The sequence below is a fragment of the Chaetura pelagica genome, unplaced genomic scaffold (assembly GCF_000747805.2).
Source record: "Chaetura pelagica isolate M959 unplaced genomic scaffold, ChaPel_1.0 scaffold166, whole genome shotgun sequence".
Lineage (NCBI taxonomy): Eukaryota > Metazoa > Chordata > Aves > Apodiformes > Apodidae > Chaetura > Chaetura pelagica.
In genome coordinates, this window is record NW_009953758.1 from 2,896,598 (window position 1) to 2,917,292 (window position 20,695).

The 20,695-nt window shown below is 42.4% G+C and overlaps 1 protein-coding gene across 8 annotated transcripts in view; it reads left to right on the forward strand.

The window, feature by feature from the left end:
* The window catches only part of CAMK2G (calcium/calmodulin-dependent protein kinase II gamma), a 115,018-nt gene that overhangs the window by 46,590 nt on the left and 47,733 nt on the right, over positions 1-20,695 (forward strand). For all 8 annotated transcript variants that reach the window (XM_010000759.1, XM_010000754.1, XM_010000753.1 and 5 more), the window contains exon 3: positions 5,289-5,348. In XM_010000759.1, the coding sequence (XP_009999061.1) occupies positions 5,289-5,348 (60 nt within the window). The remainder of the gene's footprint in view (positions 1-5,288; positions 5,349-20,695) is intronic.

The window sequence follows — 20,695 nt, forward strand, 5'->3', positions numbered from 1 at the left end:
TCTCTTCCCCTTTCCCTCCCTCTCTCCCTCCCTCCCTTCCTCCCTTTGTCCTTTTTTATTGAAGCAGGTGTACTAAATAAAGATCAAGGTTTAGCTGCAGGACCTCAGTATAGCTGCAGTTTAGTCAAGTAAGTCAGTAAATGCTGCAGTGGGTGTGCTCCTTTGCATGTGGAACTGTTTTAACAGTGCTCTGTTTCCAAAGAAAGTGTGTTAGAATTCACTTTAATCACTTCATTTTCTGGTAGGTGTGAAGTGAATCACTTTCTCTGATAAATCTTGGTTTGACGTACTTAAAAAAGGCTTTTGTCCTCTCTTTCAATTAGTTTTTAATGCTGTCTTCTGCTTGCCTATAGAAGGAACTAGCTGCAGTAGGTATAGTATTGCTGACATTTGTTCCTGGACCAGTGAAATGTTGGTGCTCCTTGGACAGGTGGAGGGGATGGGGTGCAGAGGGTGTGTCTCTGTAAACCTCCCTTGTCCTATAGGGAGCTTGTGGCAAGACTTTGCCTGGAGAGCGTATTTGCATGGCAGCTGCCTGCAGCTGAAGCAAAACCCCTCTCTGCCCCTCATGGGAGCTGGAGTCAGGGCATCGCAGCTATGTCCAAAGACAGGGGAGGTTCCTGCTGTGCTGCCTGTGCAGGGTGGCAGTGTTGGCGCCTGATACCTAACCACCTTCCCCTGCTCCCTGGGTCAAGTTCCACCTTCGCTCCACTTGCTTGGGACTGATCTCCCTTTTGGGTTTGTTGCAGGTGTCTTTCTTGATTCTGCTATTTGCAAGTGTACCATGAGACTGCCTGTGCTTCCCTGGCAGCCTCTTCTCCTCAGCACAGCTTCCTAATAGTGACCTTTTTCTTAAACTTTTTTTGTTGTTGTTACATAAATGTTGTCAGTTACCAGCTCTAGACCACTGCAATTTGTAGATATCCTCTACCTTATCTGTGTGCCTGAAAATGTTCTCCTCCAGGCCTCAGGTGCCCTTGGAATAGAAAGATCTATAGAGGAAAAAGCTGTGAAGCAGCTGTGCGTGTAGTGGCTAGAGCAGAAAACTGAGAACTGATTCCCTGGAGAAGCATGGAGCCTAGAAGTTGATCTTGTATTATCCATCCATTTCTGCCACCGCATCTTTTGGGTTACAGACAGAAGTGGCCAGATGATGACAGGATTTTCTTATAAGAGAGTAAGAAATGCACATCAATATAAAACTAGTTGTATTACCCCTACTGCTGGAATTTGCCAGTCTTTCATGAAATACGGATGTCTGCATTTTGTTTTACATTTCTGTTGGGTACACCTGCTCTGCTACAGGTTCCTGCAGCTGTGATGTTATTAATTGTGCACAGCCACTTCTGTCCATCGGTTGTGCACGAGGAGTCCTGTCCCAGTGAATGGCATTGCATGTGTTTATGAAAAGAAGCAGTTTCATTTTGCAGGTCCTTAACTCTCACAAGTGATGCTAACTCAATCATTCTTTTTTTCTGTTAAGATATATTGCTAGACAAATCAAACCCCAACCCAGAGAAACCTCAGTTCTCTTAGCAGCCAGTGTCTTTCCAGGTATGTTCTGGAGAAACCTAGTATTAGAGTTACTAGAATGATACTTAGAGCAGTATTTGCAGAGCATAATGCTAAACATACTTCGGTTACATACAGTCTCACATGCTGAACCAAGATGCATAAATTTCATTTTTATAAAAGGCTAATAAAGAGAAACAATACAGATATTCACACCTTAGCTTGTGTATCAAACATGAGAAATTTTTGCCCTGCTGTTTTTAAGCACCATCTCCGTAAGCACATATTAAATTTTGCTACAGATAAGCTATACAGACTGCACTTCTATCTGCATAGACACTCATTGCTTCAGATTGTAGATTGTCCAAATAACAAGATTCTCTTTTTTGGCTGGAAAACAGTAAATTAATATTAGATGAGTGTTTGTAATATCCTGTACTTAAGTTTTAAGCATCAGCTATTGTTTTGGGCTAGACAGCTCTGTAACATAGCAGGAAAAGAGCTTAATGAAATCAGATATTTGGAAGCAGGAGGTAGATGAATTCAGACTTGGAACAGCAGTGCTAAATTTTAACAGGAAGGATAACTAACATTCATAGTAACTTCTGTGGGTGTATGGCTTTCTTTATCACTTCTTGAACATGAACTCTTATGTTTTCTAAAGGATTTACTATATCTTAGGCAAGTTATGGTTGAATTTTGTAGTTTGTGAAAGGCAGGAAATAGTCCTAATGTCCCAGGCCTGCTATCTTGTAAGGTAGGTGAGGCTGTGTTGCTGTGTTTCTGTTAGGTACAAGGTGTACTTCTGCTGTGCTCTAAGAGTAAAGACCATAACTTCTTAGATGGCTTGCAAAAATAATTTGATCTTTTGGGCAGAGGAAGGAGAAATTATTTGTTTTGTAATCTCTTTGTAAGGCAGGGATCTGAATCCATGTTGGTTTTTTAATAATAATTATTCTAATTTAGATATAAATACTTTGGATTTTTAAGGTTTGATGAGCCTCTCTGTAAGAGACATCTTAAAGCCCAGCATTTGCTCTGCTGGATTCCTAGAACCTTTTTCCTTCTCCTACTTGGGAATAACCTTTGTTAGAACAGAGAAGGATAGAAAAATTGCAACTACATGTTTATTCTTTATGCATTTAGGCATAGGTTGGGCTGGTGGTGCTTGCAATGGGGACAGGTGACCCTACAGGAATGGGATCCCTGATCCTCCAGGACCCAGGGCAGGAAACCTGCTCAGCCTGACCTTTTGCTGCTCTGGGCTGTCATGCCTGGCTGCTATGGGCTGGTGCTCCTGGGGCCACAGTGTGCTTTCTCTCTGTGAGTTGTGCTTGAGTTTGCCTGTTTTGTTACCCTGGAGACAGAAGAGTGTGGTATGCCTTTCCCCTGACCAGAAATAGTTTCCTGTACCTTGTGACCAGAGCACTTACTCCTCCTCTGGTCCCTAGCCAGGCTGTGTGGTGCTGGAGGGATGGGGTGTGGGGTGATGACCTCTTGTCACAAGTTCTGGTGTGGCCCTGCCCGCTCCCCTCCCTCTGCATGATGGTGTAGGATTTCAGGAGAGCAATTGCTCTTGATTTACATCTCCCGAGGCATTTTGATGGTTATGTCATTTTGTTTGAGCCTTGCTCCTGTCAGCTGTCTGTCCTGGCTGTCAGGAGTCAGTGGCTGAGTAGCACGTGGTGAGCTCTTACCTCTCCTTCCCCCTTTGCTCAGCTGTTTTTGCTGTCTACTTCCCTGTGTCCTTGTACTTGGGAACAGATTCTCAGCAAGTGTAACTGTGCACGAGGGCAACGTGATCTGAGTGGATGAAGGATCCCCTTCTGTAGGAGTTCCAAGTAGATCTGGGAGGATAAGTGGGGAATTTGCAAGACCTAGGCGTGGACATGGATGATGGCTAGTTTGTCTTAAACTGTTCTGCTGTGAGAATCTGGCCTGAGTGCAGAGTATGGAGTGCAGTCCGTTACCTTGCAACTGTGTTTTGCAAAACTTAATTTGTGAGAGATGCTGCTAAAAGGGAAGCTAAGACACCTCTGCCCCTCCCCAGCAATGCAGAAAGTGCGTGCGCTGCTCCAAGGCCTAAGGAGCATGGAGGCTCTCCAGGCTTTCTTGCTTCCTGCTACTTTATTGGAGTGGTTCTGGCATAGAACTGTAAAATAGATGCAAGACAATAATAATTTTCAGGATGGAGAACAAAGGAGAGATGAAAGGAGTAATTTACCTTCCCCCATTCCTGAACAGTAGCAGATGAGGATGTAAGCACATCTCAGCCCTATAAAATATTAATTGGGACATTTTCTACAGTTCAGCAGTGGGAAAAAAGACAGAAATCCTGCAGTACCCTGAGCTGAGCTGCTATTCCCAGCCTGGGAGAGAAAAATGTTCTGAGCCGAGATCTGGCTCAGTGTCCCTTTTCTGCTTAAGGGGAATAGAACAGTTACCCAAAGCTTTCCTTTACAAAATAATGGAAAGACCATGCAGAGACCATGGAGCTGCACAGACTGTTCTCAGGCGGAGCTGTGCAGTGTGAAGTGGTTCTCTAGTGGAGTTCCTATAAATTGGAGGATGCCGCATTTCTACCAATGGTGGGCTGAGTAGCCCAACGAGCTTAACTCCTGTGGAAAAGACTTGTGCGTCTCAGAGGTTGCAGAGAAAGGTGTGTTTTTTAGGCTGTGTGCTGAAGATCTGCTATGGAAGAAGTGCAAAGAGGAAGTAAGGACTTCTGCTCCTCATTGTGTTATTTGGGAGGAAGGACAGTCCTTTTTTCTTACCTCTTTCTAGGCATCTTCATCCCCAAAGCTCTACAGTTGATCAGCTGCCAGGGCTGCCTAAAATATTTCCCTCCCTCAGATCCTTTCTGTGAAGTTGTGCTTGCCTGATGTGATCGTTTCACTTGAGAGGAACTTTGTAGTGGAACTTCAGGACTCAATTGTTGCTCTAGTGAAAAATCTCTTGTCTTAAGTCTCAGTGGTTAAAAAGCCCCTGCTTCTTGGCTGAGACAGGCAGAGTTGCTCTGTCTCCTTCTTTCCTTGCCCTCATGCATGTTATATTTTTAGGGAGGAGAAAACATTTTTTACTGTCCTTGATATTTATTTCTTTAATCCAGGTGACAATCATGGTCAAATTGATGTTGCTTTCGGGCTGAAATAAGCATGCTTAGCATTTGGGCAGAACTTCTTGCCTGGAGATCTCAAAATGCTTGATCAGCATTTCACCAGCATATCCATCTGTGGGTGCTGAAGTGTGGTTACCTTTACAGTTCATTGGAGCTGGCAGAGTCTCCTACTTCGTGTGAGGGCAGTTGACTAGCAGGATTTTCTCCCTCCTCCTCTGCATTTCTCCCCCAGTGTTTTCCCTGGGGTAGCAGCAGGTCTTCTCATTTAATGCAAGCTGTTTTTTCAGAGATGTTTCCTCCTCCTCTCTGGCCTTGGAGAAGCGGGTGAATCTCAGAAGGGATGTCAGTGGGAAATGGCTTTCCCTATATGTGTGACTGACAGGAGACTGATGTCTTTGACTCTGCTGCTACTCACTTTGAATCCAAGAAGGGAGTATTAGTCTGGTGCTAGCTCTGTAGCAGAAGCATAGGTTCTCTGCAGCCTTGGTTGTAGAGCCCTCACCTGAAATGTCTGTGAAGTTTTGGGAGACAGTTGTATTCCAGCAGTTCCCAGCCCTCTGGTTGTCTGCTGGGTCACTGTGTTCCTCTCTGTTGAATATGAACAAGAGCTTAATTCATAGTTGTGGTGCTTAATGTCTTGTTTCTTACTCTCTTTCAGATCACCAGAAACTGGAACGTGAAGCTCGAATCTGCCGACTTCTCAAACATCCAAATATCGGTAATCCTTCCTGTGTTCAGAGTGGTGGGTGTGAGAAAGTAGTAATGTCTCTCATTTAGCATGCAGTAAAAAAACAGAGGTAGTCTGAATGTTTACAACAACTCTTCAAACTTGCCTGTTGAAATCACCTCAGTTTCTCTCTCTGATAAATTCTGCATATGATCCTGTCCCATTCCCATAGCTTCCTGGTCCAGATGTTCTCCAGAGTGTGCTATGTTTGCATCTGTTCACCCATGCAGAGCTTGCAGCTTGGGTGACGCATGAGTCGTCTGCTCATTTGACATTCTTCAAAGGCAGTGAGCTGTTGTGTTCCTTTTCCCCATACATGTCTTTTGTTTTCCCTTCCTGGCACTTTTTGACATATCCGATAAAAGCTATATTCAGTGACACACCCAAAGTTAAAGGCTCTTCTCATTACAGTGGCTGGTTAACTTAAGAGATGAAAAACAAATTGCCCATTTTGGCAATGATTTTGTAAAGAGAATAGTTTTGCCTAGAAATACAAGATAAGGAAGAATAAGGCACAACTTCAAACCAAAGCTATATTATTTACTGAACTGTTTTTATCTAGTTCAAAAGCACCATGGAAGTTTGTCTTAAGCTTTCTTTTAGAGAAATTTCAATTACTTCAAGTTGCTTTGAGGAAAAAAAAAAAAAAGGACCAGTAATAGTCCCCCTTTTTGCACCTTTACATAAATGAAGCCTAGCTAGGGTCCAGTTATAGTTTAATTTGAGTTAATTTTTTTAAGGAAACATGAAGAAATATCTAGCTGCCACAGTCTTGGGAATATCTGTAATGTATTACGTTGCCTTCTTTTTGCATAACCCTATCTGTAAGTGTATATAACTTCTTAAGAGCATCCATCTGGTCTCTTGACTTACTGTTTTGTAGCAATTTTCTCCTTTCCTCTAAAGACCTGGGAGTGCAAAGATGCCTGACAGCATATCCTGTGGACTAACAGCTGTAGCCTGTTCCAAAAGTGATGAAGAAGCAATTTTCACAAGCTGAGGTCTTTACAAAATGTGAAGAACCTTAGTAGCAGTTTTTCAGCAGACATAGCTGCTTTGCATCAGAGTGTAGTTGTGGAGGTACAGCATAAGAGGAGTAGTAACCACCTTCTACAGTAACTTGCCCTAATTAATATATTGGCTGGTAAATTTATTTATTTGCAATATTCAGAATGACTAAAGTCACGTTAGCGAGTTATCAAGCTTTGTTTTCTCCATAAGACTTGTTGCTCTTAGTTTAGTATGTGATGTCACTTTTTATTTTGGCCTTAACATCATCTCTCCTTTTTATAAGTTCTTGCATCTTTTCTAGCCAGGCCTCTCACAGAGTAAATCTTATACACAAGAAGAAAACCACTTTAATAAGTAAACTGCACTGAATGCAGAAAACTATCATGTTCCTAGTTCAATTCTACAGCTTCTTCCTCATCTATAATGAGTGACAGTGCTTGTCTCCTGCTGTGTTGTTGTTCGGAAAAGACAGTTTTGAGGAACGTCAGTGGTTCTTTCGTTCTCTGCAGAGCATTTCTTGTAGTCCTAGAAAGAACAGTTTTTCTTTGAAAATAAAGAGACTAGTCATTCTAAACTCAATGGGTGGTCACAAATAGCAATAAAGGAATTAAGCTTTATGCCTATAACACTGAGTCAAAGTGTGTTGAATAAGACCTTGTGAAGTCATAGGTCTGCTCAGCAGCCCTGTGAAAACCTTTTATACTTGGCTGGTTTCCAGGCATGTTTATTCTTAAAATCTTTAATGCTTCCACAGCCCCTAGTGGCAATCTTTCAAATGTTTAATTCTTCTGTCAGTTAGACATTAGAAGAACCATGCTTTACTGCTCTCTTAGCTTGTTGTTTCTAGTTCTTTCTGGAGTATATGTGGAAAGTAGTTTTACTTTCTTGTAACAATCTTTTACATATTTGAAGACTGTTATCATGTCTCTTTTTAGTCGTCTTTTTCTTCAGACTAAACAAACCCGGTTCTTTCAATCTTTTCTCATACGTCATGTTTTCTAGACCTCCAGTCTTATTTCTTTTTTTTTTTTTTTTCTTTTTTTTTTTCCCTTCCCTGGACTCTCTCCCATTGATTCATATCTCTCTAGAAATGTGATTCCTGAAACTTGACATAAGATTCTAACTAAGGCGAGTGCTGACTAGAGGGGGAAGAATTGCTTCACCTGTCTTACCAAAGATAACTCTTGTTTTGTACATCAACCTGTGAAACTTGCCATTTAAGTATGTTGTTGTTGCACAGCTTTCTAACACATTATTGCTCTGACGCATATTGCAGACTACTTTCTGCAGAACTTCTGGCAAGCAAAAATGTTTTCCATCTTGTATAGATGAGGTTTCCCATTGAAGTGCACATAACATTAGTCTTTATTTAAACAAATAGGAAGAAATTTACTCAGTGTGTCCCCCCGAGATTTGTCAAGACCGTTTTGATTTTTCTTCTGGTAGCATAATAGGGTTGCAACTCCACCCACAGTAACATGATCCTTAATAATGATGCCATATATTAAATTGTATAGGTAATTAATAATACTATTGAATATGTAGTTGGACTCTGGACGAACTCTGAAAGATATTACTTGATACATTGTTCCAGTATAACAGTGATCAATTCTGAGTATTTTTTTCAATTAGTTGTATACACCATTGTAAGCTGCTTCTGAATACACTTTTTTTTTTTCTAAATTTGATTATGGAAATAGCACCTAAGATGCTGTCACAAGCCTTGCTGAAATCTAGATGTTGCATGCACTGCTGGTTCCATATTCTTTGGACTTGTTACATTGTCATAGGAGGGAAATGTGATTCTGACACAGTGGTAGGTTTTTCCTTGAAATGTCTGTTAGTAGTTAGTGATTACCTAATTACTGCTGTTCTGTGTTGTAAACTCTTCTAGATGAATGCTTAGTGTGTTGCTTCAGTGTGAGCTATACTAGTAACACTGCACCAATCCTGAAGAATTCTGCACATTTTGCACTTGCTTTAATTTCCCCATTATGTTTTGTTGTTACTGCTTTTGTTGCAAACTGCATTGCAGCATGTCCTGCTCTTCTACAGTGACCTGAGCCTCTAGTGATTCCGAGGCAGAAGGACACCTCTGCAAGGCGGGCTGCTTTTCTGTCCTGCCTGCACACAGGGTATAAAGCAAACCTATTGTTGAATGGGTTCTTATCCATTTGCCGCAAGGCATTTGATTCTACCATGGAGATTCTGGACTGAACACACTGACATAACGCTGCTACTCCAATAAAATAAAGCTTACTCTATGTGCAAAACAATTTTATTTCCATTTGTTGCTCTTTGTGAAATGACAGCTTTCTGAATTATCCTTACGTGCCTTCATTAAATCTCAGCCCTAATTATGGGCTATTGCTCTGTAATTGGGTGTTTGACTTGTATTTAGATGCACATTATGGCCAAGGTAATCACAGTGAAGTAATCTTTCTAAGAGCTTAGTGTTGCAGTAAGGGCTTTTTGTCTGGACAAAAGCAGAAAGGTGATTTGAGGCATTTTTCTGATTCCTGACTTATGTTGTATACCTTGTTCTCATTGTGAACCATCCATTTGTATGTGCCATTACAGCTGGTCACCTCAGATTTTAGCTCAGAAAAGGAAGAGCTTCTTTCACTAACTTTCAGCATAGGTTTTTTTTCCTCCTAACAACTTTGTAGAATATTTTGGTCCAGCAAAATCATTTGCCAGCCATGCTCACCAAATACAGTAGAAATGGAGGGAGATTAACCAGTTATCTGTTCACTCCATCCTGTTTTAAAGGCAAAAAAGATGCACCCACTACTGAAAATATGGGAATGTTAGAGAGGCAGAAGACAACATCAGTAAAACTCCACTGCCTGTAAGCAGTGTAAATGCCTGTGGGAGCTGGCAAGAATCACAGCTCTATGGGGAATTCCACTTACTTGTTCCAGTGATTCACTTATCTATAAATCGTATGGGCATTTGACACAAATGTTTTTGGGAACATGTAGAAGAGAATGATATGGCTCTCTTTTCCCTTGGTCCCTGTGTTGCAGGAGAGAAGCAGACATTGGAACAGGCTGCCCAGGGAAGTGGTTGAGTCACCATCCCTGGATGTGTTTAAATGTTGTCTAGATGTGGCACTTGGGAAGATGGCTTAGTGCTGGACTTGATAGAGTAAGGTTAATGGTTGGACTCAATGATCTTGAAGGTCTTTTCCAACCTAGGTTCTTCTCTGATTCTATAAACATGGTCACAGCCTTGACCCATCATTTGCAGATGTTTTCCTGATTGTTGCCACTGATGCTTGTGCAATGGCTAAGATAAATCTCACCGTTTTCTTTGGTTTGTTGTAGAGCTAAATTTACTGTGAATATTAGCTCTTGCTTACTAGAACAGATCATCTGGTCTTCTGCTTAGTTGTAAACTTAATTTCAATCAGTCTGTGTCTTTGATTAAGTCCGTGAATTAATTCCCTATATTGAGATTCTCTTGAGGAGAATTCAGTTTTTTCCCATGCTTCCTGCTAACCATAAAATATTAGAGCAGTGACAGAGTTGGGAACCCCAGTATCCTTCTGCAGACTTGCTTAGTGCAGATGTGAAGTTCTGCACAGTGCTGAACACAACCTTTCTTGTCCTAGGACACGAATGGTGCAAAATTCAATAAAAAACCTCATTCACTGTTCCAAAGTGTTCTCTGTTCTACAAGAATAGGAGTGTGGCTGGTTCAGTGCACCATGTCTGCTCTGTCCATAGATTTAGTCTGCCATGTTATGTGTTGCCCTCCTCCTTCTAAGTTTTCTTTGTTATGCCAGTCTAAATATGTGCCTCCTTTTTGGATCTGTTGCCAGATAATCTGGCAACATCATCTTTCTCAGATGTTTCTAACCCAACTGTATAAAAGTAGTCCTGGAATGGCTTTTGTTCGTAGTTCAAACTGAGCCATTCTGGTCAGTTACTGTGTTGCAGCTCATGGCAGTCTTTACAGTGAACAACTGCTGCACTTAGGTCTAGAGTAATAAAAATGCTTATTTTGAGAGAGTTTGGTAGTAGGCCAAAAGCCAGAGCCAGATTCTGTTTTTGATTTCTGCTTCCATATCCTTTGCTTGAACTCTTCAGAGTTAATTTATTTGAGGGAATTTATAGCAGTAGTGAAGTGCTGTCCTCAGCATCTATCAGAATTATTACTTTTTCAGGTTTTTCCTGAAAAAGTCAGGTTTCCTGACTTATTCTCCAAAGTATACTTTCACTTGAATTCTTTTTATTTTAGCTTCAATCTGTTGGCTTCTTTCAGGATAAACCACAATTTTGGACACATCCTTATTTTAAATGGGAAGAAAATGGTATAGAACTCTCCTGTGAATGAGAAGAATTTATTTTGACCCAGTTTAGTTTTATTTCCTTTGACAAGTTGTCTGTCCTCCTAGTACCTCTATCTAGTGGGAGTGATTTTGAGGGAATGTGTGAAAAAAGGCCTCCAGTTCTGTGTGTCTTTAAATTATGGTGATAGTCAAGGTGTGAATTGCTGCAAGGACTACAAAGGATGTTGTGCTTTAGTGTGCAGCCCAGCTGGAGAATCCCTTAACACTCATAACTGGTAGAAAACAGGGTGCATTGATCTTATCTGCAGACTTACTACTGGATTTGTTGTTTTAGTGGTATCAGCCACAACTTCTTTGCTCATTCACTTGTGTTGAAATACTACTCTTGATAAGCAGACCCTCACTTTTTACTCCCTTCCTGCTACTTGGAATGTTTTTGTATCACCTTTTCCTTAACAAGAATTTGAATTGTTTGCTTAGTAAACAAGAAAAAAACGTAGTCTGTGTTTTGCTGTAAACAGCAGATTTCCTTGTTTTCATTTGGCTGCAGACATCCAGACTGCCTTTGCAATTGGGACAGAAAGGATGTTATGTGCAAAGAATAGTTAAAATGCTGGGGATTCTCCAGTGGTTTGGCCACGGCTTGCTGCCCCATGGAAGCTCAGTGATTTCAAAGTGGGATGCTCCTGCACCTGGCCTGCTGTTTAAAGCTGCTGGCCTGCAATTTCAGCTGCTGGGGAACTATTTGTTTTCTCAGGTGAAACTGGAGCAGAGATAGGATGGTGTGGGGATGTGGGGAGAAGAGATCTTGCAGCAAGAATTAGACTTTATGACTTTCTCAGTTACTGAGCAGCTTTTCCTTGCAAGTGTGATGGGGCTGTTGCTGTGCTTCCTAAGAGGTCAAACAATGATGTTCTTGGCCTTAAGCCTTCAACCTGCTCTCCTCTTCCTTCCCCCTGCACACCCCAGCCCCCTTGGTGCACACAAACTCAAAGGTGCTGCAAGAAGTCAGAGAAGCATTTTTCTACCTTTTTTTTACCCCCTCTCTAATTACAATAGCATTGAGGAAATGGAAGGAGCCTCTTCTGGGGTTCTCTCTGCCTGAGCACCAAACAGAATGGAGGGGCGGCTGCACTCTGGTGATATTGCGCAAAAGACAACCTGCTAGAGATCTTGTCTCTGTGGCAAGGTTTCATGACTCTCCTGGGCAGTGCGAGAAAGAAGTTGTGAAAATCAGGCTGGGGGGGGTGTCAGGCACAGCACCTGCCTGCACGTGCAGAAGCTCTGCTTTGCAGCACCAGAGGCTGATTTGTCCTGGGTGGCAGAAATCTCTGTAGCAAAGTTGCAAAGCCTGTGTAGGAGACTTAAAATTTGTCATTACCTCTGACTTTTTTCTATATAATAAAGTGGTTCTCTGTGTATTTGCCTTGAGATACCAATAAAGCGGGCTTGTTATTATTTTGGGGTTTTTTAGAAAAACCTCTTGTATAATACTAGTGGTTATCAAAAGTACCTTACTTATCAGGTATATGGATACTAGGAAATTATTAATAACATTATTAATAACAATTCTGGATGGTCTTGATTGCTATGTTGTCGTGAGAGTAGAAAATATTCTTACTAATGCAGTCTTTTGGCTCTTGTAATGTTTAAGTAGGGCATACTAAATGTTACGCACTGTGGGCTGAACTTCAGCCTTTCTATACAGATGTGGCTAAATCAAAGGAAAACTAACACTGAAATGTTTTTTAAAAAATACTTTGTTTTTGTTTTTTACTTAAACCTTTTACCTCTGCAGAAGGAGCAGTTTCGTAACAGGCAAGTTACTGTTCTTCCTACAACTTCTTACTAGGCTGTGAATTCCTGTGCTCAAGGGAATTTCCTCTGACTTGGCACCATGTATGGCAGAAAGGATACTGCTTTAACCTAATATTTTAGGTCCAGAGCATTAAAAAGGTTACAGCGAGAACAGTGGTGTTGGGGGGGAAATAATCACCTTTGTGTATGTGTGCATGTGCATTTTCCTACTCCCTGTGGCCAGCAGTAGAGAGGTGATTATGCCCCTGTACTGAGCATTGGTGAGGCCACAGCCTGAGTTCTGTGTCCAGTTCTGGGCCCTTCACTACAGGAAGCATGTTGAGTTGTTGGAGTGTGTCCAGAGGAGAGCTACCAAGCTGGTGAAAGGTCTGGAGAATCAGTCCTATGATGAGAGGCTGAGGAAACTGGAATTGTTTAGTTTCAAGAAGAGGAGTCTGAGGGGAGACCTCATTCCTCTCTACAGCTACCTGAAAGGAGGTTGTAGGGAGGTAGGAGTTGGCTTCTTCTCTCAGGCGAATAATGACAAGAGGAAATGGCCTGAAGCTGCACCAGGGGAGGTTTAGGCTAGGTATTAGAAAGAATTTCTTTATCAAAGGAGTAGCTGGACACTGGAGCAGGCTGCCCAGGGAGGTGGTGGAGTCGCCATCCCTGGAAGTGTCTGTAAGAGATATAGATGTGGTACTTAGTGGCATGATTTAAGCACTGAACGGGTAGATTTAGGTTATGGTTGGACTTTAGATGATCTTCGTGGTCCTTTCCAACCAGAATGATTCTGTGATTCTGTCTGACTGCTCCTTGTCTTTCTTTGCAGAACCTGCAGCAGCTTGATTCTGCCTGAACCAGAACAGTGTTAACAAGCTCTTCTTCTCTTCTGTTTTCCAGAGCCTTAAAGCTGCAATTGGTGTGAAATTCTGTGGGCCTGGGGAGTTTACAGCAAGCTGGTATATATCCAGCATGCTGTAACCTCTGTGTGTCAGATTTGGAAGGAGGAGGAGGGAAAGTGTCCACGTTCCTAAGGGACTGGTTAAAAGCAGCGTGCTGTGTCCTGTTAGCTAACTGTCCTGCTGCTGCTAGTAACTGCTTTAAAAAAGCTCGTCATTAGCTGCTGGAACAGATTATTTCTAGAGGATTATTTGCATTACACAATTTAATGCTCTTTAATAGCAAATTTTTAATTAAAAGGAGAGTCCTTTTGGAAGCAGCCTGAGCAGCTGCAGCTGAATTCTGCATGTTTAATGTAATTAGAGAAACAGCTGGGGTGGGAGCTGAGCACCCAGCTCACAGGCAGGTTGATGGTGGCTCCTAGTGGGACAGGCATCCTGAGCAATACAAAACGCATGGGAAGCATCCTGGCACACAGCCAGGCTTGGAGGTGCTGGGACAAATCCCATCTTGGCTCCCCAGGCTGGTGAGCAGCTGGGGAAGTGGAGGGTGGGTGGTAGCCATCTGCGTCAGTTCGCTTGTCACTTGTGCTGCCACGGACTAATAGTGTTCAGTTTGCAGTCTGTCAGACTGTGTGTATTTGTATCGATAGTTTCAGCATCTCCTGGCACATTGTAGATTATCTTTGGAAGAGGGCATTAGGCAGTTTTTGTTTGGTTTTTTTTTTACTACTTCTGATATACAATGTCTCTTGAAATATGCCCCTTGTGGTATCTTTTTCCTCCCTTTCTTCATGATACAGGCAAATGTCTCATGTCTGGTTGGAAACTGCTGAGAAGTTAAGCTGTGAATGTTTCTAGTGAGTGGCTGACCTTTAAATAGCATTGTTCAGTCTAGAAGATCCCAGAGCACTCTTGAGTTTGCACTACTAAGACTGTATGAAAGATTTACTGTGTTGCAATTACCATGACCCAGGAGACAACCAGAAATCTCTGTTGCTTGGTTTCTGCTCTGCTGCAAGTACTGCATCACAGGCAACTTAATTTGAGAGGCCCAAGTATGATATAATCACAGCACAGCATGTGTGTTGGTGCAGAGGTAGTTGGCTAATGGTGGCCTTTAAGTTCCCATAATATCTAAATGCTTCGAATTTACGAACACCAGTGAACATATATTTAGCAGACAAGATTACCCTACGCTGTAGCTTGAAGACTGTCCCTAAAGACAGGCAAAGTTATGTAGCAGCCAGCATATTTCAGCCCATGTTACCGCTTCCTAAGCAGAGATAAGTTACTGCAAAGCGAAGATACTGGCCTTTTGCTGAGACTTTGGTAACTACTTTGCTTGCAGAGATACACTTGCAGCAGGTTTCCAGAACCATCCTGTGTTACAAGAGCCAGCCTGCCCCAACCACAGGCTGAGTCCCTGGGCAGCCTCATTCCACTTTTTGCTGTGGACATGGGATACGGGGGAATGTTCATCCCAGGACTTACATGGCAAGCATAAATGCTCCTGGCCTGTTATGCTTGACATACGAGTGGAAAGATAATAGTACTCAGCACACTGGACAGAGTGAAGGGAAGGTGTGGGTCAAATCTAGGCTAGGCATAATCTGTGTCTGTGATTCCAGTATCAATTTGCCTATTACATGTGACCCTTTAAAAATTATAAGCTTGTTGCATTTCAGTGTCTTCTTACATTCCTGTAGTTCCGGTGAACTTTTATGAAAATTGAAAGCTCTCTTCTGATTACTTCATGATTCACTTCAACTTCTGCATTCACAGAGTCTTGCTTTGCGTGACCCAGCAGCAATTTGCATATGTCATCAGGCTGGTACAGTGTGTTATGAGGGAGGTTTTCCTCCTATGCTCAGTTTGTTGTTTGTGTTTTTTTAATAGAATGGCTAAGGTTGGAAGGGACCTTAAAGATCATCTAGTTCCAATCCCCTGCATGGGCAGGGACACCTCCCACTAGACCAGGTTGATTAAAGTCCCATCCAACCTGTCCTTGAACCCTTCCAGGGAGGGGGCATCCACAAACTTCCTGGGCAACCTGCTCCAGTGTATCACCATTCTTACACTACAGAATTTCTTCCTAATGACTAACCTAAACCTAACCTCTTTCAGCTTAAAACATTACCCCTCACTCTATCACGACACATTCTGGTAAAAAGTACCTTCCCAGGTTTCCTGTAGGCCCCCTGCAGGTACTGGAAGGCCACTATAAGGTCTCCTCAGAGCTTTCTCTTCTCCAGGCTGAACAGCCCCAACTCTATCAGCCTGTCTTTATAGGAGAGGTGCTTCAGACCCTGGGTCATCTTTGTAGTGCTCCTCTGGACTTGTGCCAACAGCTCAGTGTTCTTTTTGTGTTGAGGGCTCCAGAACTAGACACAGTATTCCAGGGGGGGTCTCACAAGTGTGAAGTAGAGGGGCAGAATCACCTCCCTGGCCCTGCTCATCACTTCTTGTGATGCAGCCCATCATGCAGTTGACACTCTGGGCTCCAGCACACACTGGTGGCTCATGTCCAGCTTCTCATCTATTACCACCTCCAAGTCCTTCTCCTCAGGACTGCTCTCTAGCCATTCTGCCCCCAGAATATATTTGTGCCATCTGCTAGCTCCCTTAGGACCTGTGGGATGGATCTTCTCAGGTCCCATGGGCTTGGGCACTTTCAAGTTCTTTAGATGGTCTCAGACCTGCTCTTCTACAGTGAGGGGATCTTCTTTTTCCCAGTCTCTGCCTTTGCAATCTGTGACTTGGACAGTGTGGCCAGAGCCCTTACTGGTAAAGACTGAGGCAAAAAAGTCATTCAGTACCTCAGCCTTCTCTATATCCTGGGTGACAAGGTTTCCTGTTTCCTTCTGGAGAGAGCCTGTAATTTTCCCGTTCTGCCTCTTATCACTGATTTACCTGTAGAAACCCTTCTTATTACTCTTGATGTCCCTTGCCAGGTTTAATTCTATCTGGGCTTTAGCTTTCCTACCTTGATCCCTGGCTTCTCGAACAACTTTTTTGTATTTCTCCTAGGCTACCTGTCCCTGCTTCCACCCTCTGATGGGTTGCCTAGCTCCTGGTCTTGAAGGAGGTAATATCTGAATATCGACCAGCTTTCTTGGGCTCCTCTTCCATCTATGATTTTATTCCATGATATACCCTACTAAGAAGGTCCCTGAGGAGGCTGAAATCTGCTCTCCTAAAGTCCAGGGTAGCGAGCTTGCTGCAGACTCTCCTTGTTCCCCTACAGATCCTGAATTCCACCATTTCATGATCACTGCAGCCAAGGCTGCCCTTAAGCTTCACATTGTTCACCAGGCCATCCTTGTTTCACAGCACCCTTTCTCAGTTGCTTTGTATCACATTCAGGCATCAGAGAGCTGTGGCTTCCCTGTACAGGGACACATTATTCAGGCAGGGAATGCAAACTAGATGGCACGACTGTATTGTCGTTTCTCACGAAAATGCTTAATTTTCTGTAATTAATATTGTATCTTATTAATATTATATTTTTTCTAAAATAAAACCTGTATGTATATGATGATTTTGAGACTCCTTTAAGTATCATCTTGAAGTTTCATTCTTGAGGCAGGATTTCCAGTGTGACTCTTAAGCAGGCAGAGAAACAACAGCTGTTCTTAAAAAGTGCTTGAACTCCTAGAACCCTGCTGCTTTTAGTTTTAGTATCTGCAGAATGTCCCTTTAAGCCACCCACTGTGGTATCAGGCTCTTCACAACCTGTCTGGATTGTGTTAGGGCCTGAGACCTGAAAACACCCATACAAGGCAGAAAACAATTTGTGTAACTTGCATTAGGCAGTGTTGAAGATCTGAATATTTTTCTGGGGAAAGGGATTATTTGGTCTTCCTTTTTTTCCCCCTGTTGTTAATGATTATTCCAGGAGGCCAGCTTTGTGGGAGATGCTTCTTGTACAGGTAAAATCAGTTTACATAGGGTGAGACTGGAGAGGACGCTGAGGGAAGAAAAGGATACGTAAACCAGTTAGCTGGTTTGTGTCGTCTGTGTAGTCCTGCATTGCAACTTGTTAACTGTGCAGAGTTAGAGGTGTGCATTTAAAATTGGAGAGACAGTTTTTGGTAGCAGTCTTTCATTACCCTTGGTGGAGTAGCACTAGAGTACCAAATTCAAGACTGCATGTGGAGAAAATTAGGCTTTTTGTGAGTCCTGATGAAAACATTGTTTCATCAAGATGCTGTACTGAAATCACTGTTTATCTCTCCCAGAATCTATATGCTTCGTGGAGATATCATGCAGGTGCTGATACACACTTTGTGCTGACTGACCAGCTGGTATTGTTGCAGAAGATGTTTCTATGTAACAATCTGTGACTGATTCTGCTCCTTAGGATAGCACTTGTTCTAGCATTGCTTTCTAGTGCTGTGGTTTTTTTGTTAATTATTTCTGAAGCTCTCTGTAACACTTGACACTCTTACAAAATTAAATGTGTTGTGAACATTTTGAGCCCTCTGTTCTTTGTGTGGGACTTTTTTCTGTGCTCTGACTTAAACCTTAGGTAAATTCTTTTGCTGTTTCCTGTAACTGATTTAGTGCATCAATGTCTGACTTGCGTCTGTTTTCCTTCTTACTCCCGTCTCCTTGTCTGTTTTTGCTAACTGCTCTAGTAAGTGCTTTTTCATCCATCAGAGACCTTTGACATGATAACAGTCGTCAGGTGACCCTGAGTGTGTGTGATGTTAGCAGGGAATGGTTCTCTACATCCCTCTGTTAAGAGTGTTTGGCTGAGACAGAAATATGGTTTGAATCACTGCTTCTGGGCAACAGAACCAGTCAATAGAAATAATCTAGCTCATCTTCTGGTGAACAGAGTGAGATCAGGTTCCTTGCCAAGTACTGGACTCTTTTGTATTTTGGTCATCTTTTGGAAGACCCTGTGTTGCGATTGTTCAACTTCCCTATTGCTGTGACTTGAGATTCTTTTTGTGATGTGTTTGTCTAGTCTGCTGTACTAGACAGAGATGAGAGATGTCACTGCTCTTCTAATGAAAGCAAAGAAAAAAGGGTTCTGAAATATTTTTTAATAAGAGGTGGGTGAATGCATTTATTTTTCACTCTCCATTTTCTTATTGTCGGTAGTCAGTTTTTAGGCATTCTCTACCCACCAGCATCTATATGTAATTGTATTTTTCACCCTTTTGTGTCAACAGGTTACACAACCATGAGCAGCCTACATGGTTTCTGCTCAGCTGCTTGTTTGAAGCTGACCTTGTGGTAGTACTGGAGATGTTAAATGGTGTGTCAGGAACAACAGCCGGTGGAACAAGTGACATCTTTTCATGAGAAAATGTCTGAAACAAAGAACTGCCCAATACTTGAGTTTCTGTTACCCACTCCTGGAATTGGCCATTCGAGATCCTGTGTCCTGCCTGCTGGTGGAGGGCATTCGCATAGGACATCTTTAAAGCACAGAGGGCTCTATACTGTTTGGAAGGCAGAGGTATCAGATAGTAGCTCATGTTTGTATATCTTATGATGAATGCTAAAACAACATGGATCATATTTATGAACCAAAGTGGAGTGGGGGACAAGAAAATTTTAAAATGCTTTTATCCTTCACATGAGCTAAAGGTGGTGGAGTTACTTCTGAATATAAACCATTTCATAGGCTGGCTGAATGGTTTGGGAATAGGCAGATCATGTTTTTAAGCTAACAATCCCTGGTAGTTAGGACTGCATTGAAGAACAGAGCGTTTTAACTTGAGTGTCAGCAGAGTGAACTATGGCATCAGAGCTGCTGACTGCAGTGTCCTTTCTTGTCAGGAAGGCTTTTGTGCCTCTGCAGGAGGGTAGGTAAGCAAAATGTTAGGGTGAAAGGGCACTGGTTGCTCTTGCTGCAGGGTATTGTTTTTTTTTTTCTTCCTATCTGCTTTGGTATGAAGTAGTAGTGCTCTGAAATGGAAAGTCACAAGAGTTTTGGTATATTCAGACTTTTCGTAATCCCTTTTGATCCCCGTATTGCTGCCCCCTCCACACTTTAAGCTTAACTCTTATGCAGGGTGGTGGTGGCCATCATCATCTTTCCTAATATTTTTTCTGGGTTTTGTTGTTCTACTGTTACCTCCTGAGCTTTGTTACTTCAGCAGGTTAAATACTAGGCAGATTTTGTGCCAGCATCTTTCTTGACCATCGTGAGGAATTAGCTCCCTTGTTAAGTTAATGACCTGTGTCCTGCCTCCAAGACTTTCTTCGCTATGCAGCCCTGGGATGATGTACAGCATCAGTGTTTATGAACTATCTCTGTCGTCCTGTCATGGTTCCTCACCTAAGGAGGGCACTTTCTACTGCCTCTGCCAGTCTCTGCTGGCTGAATTGCTACTTCCTTCCCTTTTCATAATGTGTATGACAAAATTGCTTACCTCAGGATAAAGATGCATCTTTGCATCAAAGTTTATTGTTTATTGGAAGACTATTTCTCACTTCTACCTGCAGATGTGTTTGCTGTTCTCTTTTCGTGGCCAGTCCTCTCCACCTGCTGGTGGCTGTGCTCCTTCTCTGTCAGGATTTCATTCGTGTTGCTCTGCTTTCTTCTTTCTGTTCCTTACAGCGCTTCTATGACCTTTCAGGTGCCAGAGGAAGAAGAATGCTTTTTCATGCACACCACACCAAGCATCACTAGGCATGACCTTATTAGCACATTCAGCTTTTCTTGAAGTTTCTCCATCTGTTTTCAGATCAAGATGTTTTCTTCATAAAGTCCGTTCACAGAATTTTGTCCATGTTCTGGGCCTCAGCTCTTGTTCATGTGCCTGTCTCCTGCATTCACCTCAAATAGTCTTGTGCAGTAGAGTGAAAACAGCCTTGAATCCAAGTGTCTGTTTCTTCCACTTCCCATCTTGTTTTCATTCTTGAATGGAAATATTTTCTCCTAGGAAATACCCTCTTCTTTCTTGTGTTTTTGTAATGCTGCCCTTGCAGGCTTCTGCCAAGTACTCAGGAGACAAGTCTTCTTGTAAACACCAAATTGTATTGCATTGAAGTTATTACAAAGCCAACTGAAACAGCTTACTTGGAATACTTTTTTTTGCAGTGCACAATTTGAGGAACATAGTTCTTAAGGATGATACATATCTGTTTTCTTGCTGTAGGAACAGCAAGTTGTGCCTGAAGCACCTGTGGTACTGGTACTCTAGCTGTTCTTGCTTGTTTGAAGTATTATGCTGTGTGGAGTGCTCCTCCCAAACCCCAGTGGTTAAATGCAGTAGAAACACTTAGGAAGGAATTTGCGCAAGGGATGAGCCCAGAGAGCTTGTAGATAAGTGGAGGAAAAATATAAGAAAGAACAGGCAGGAAGAATA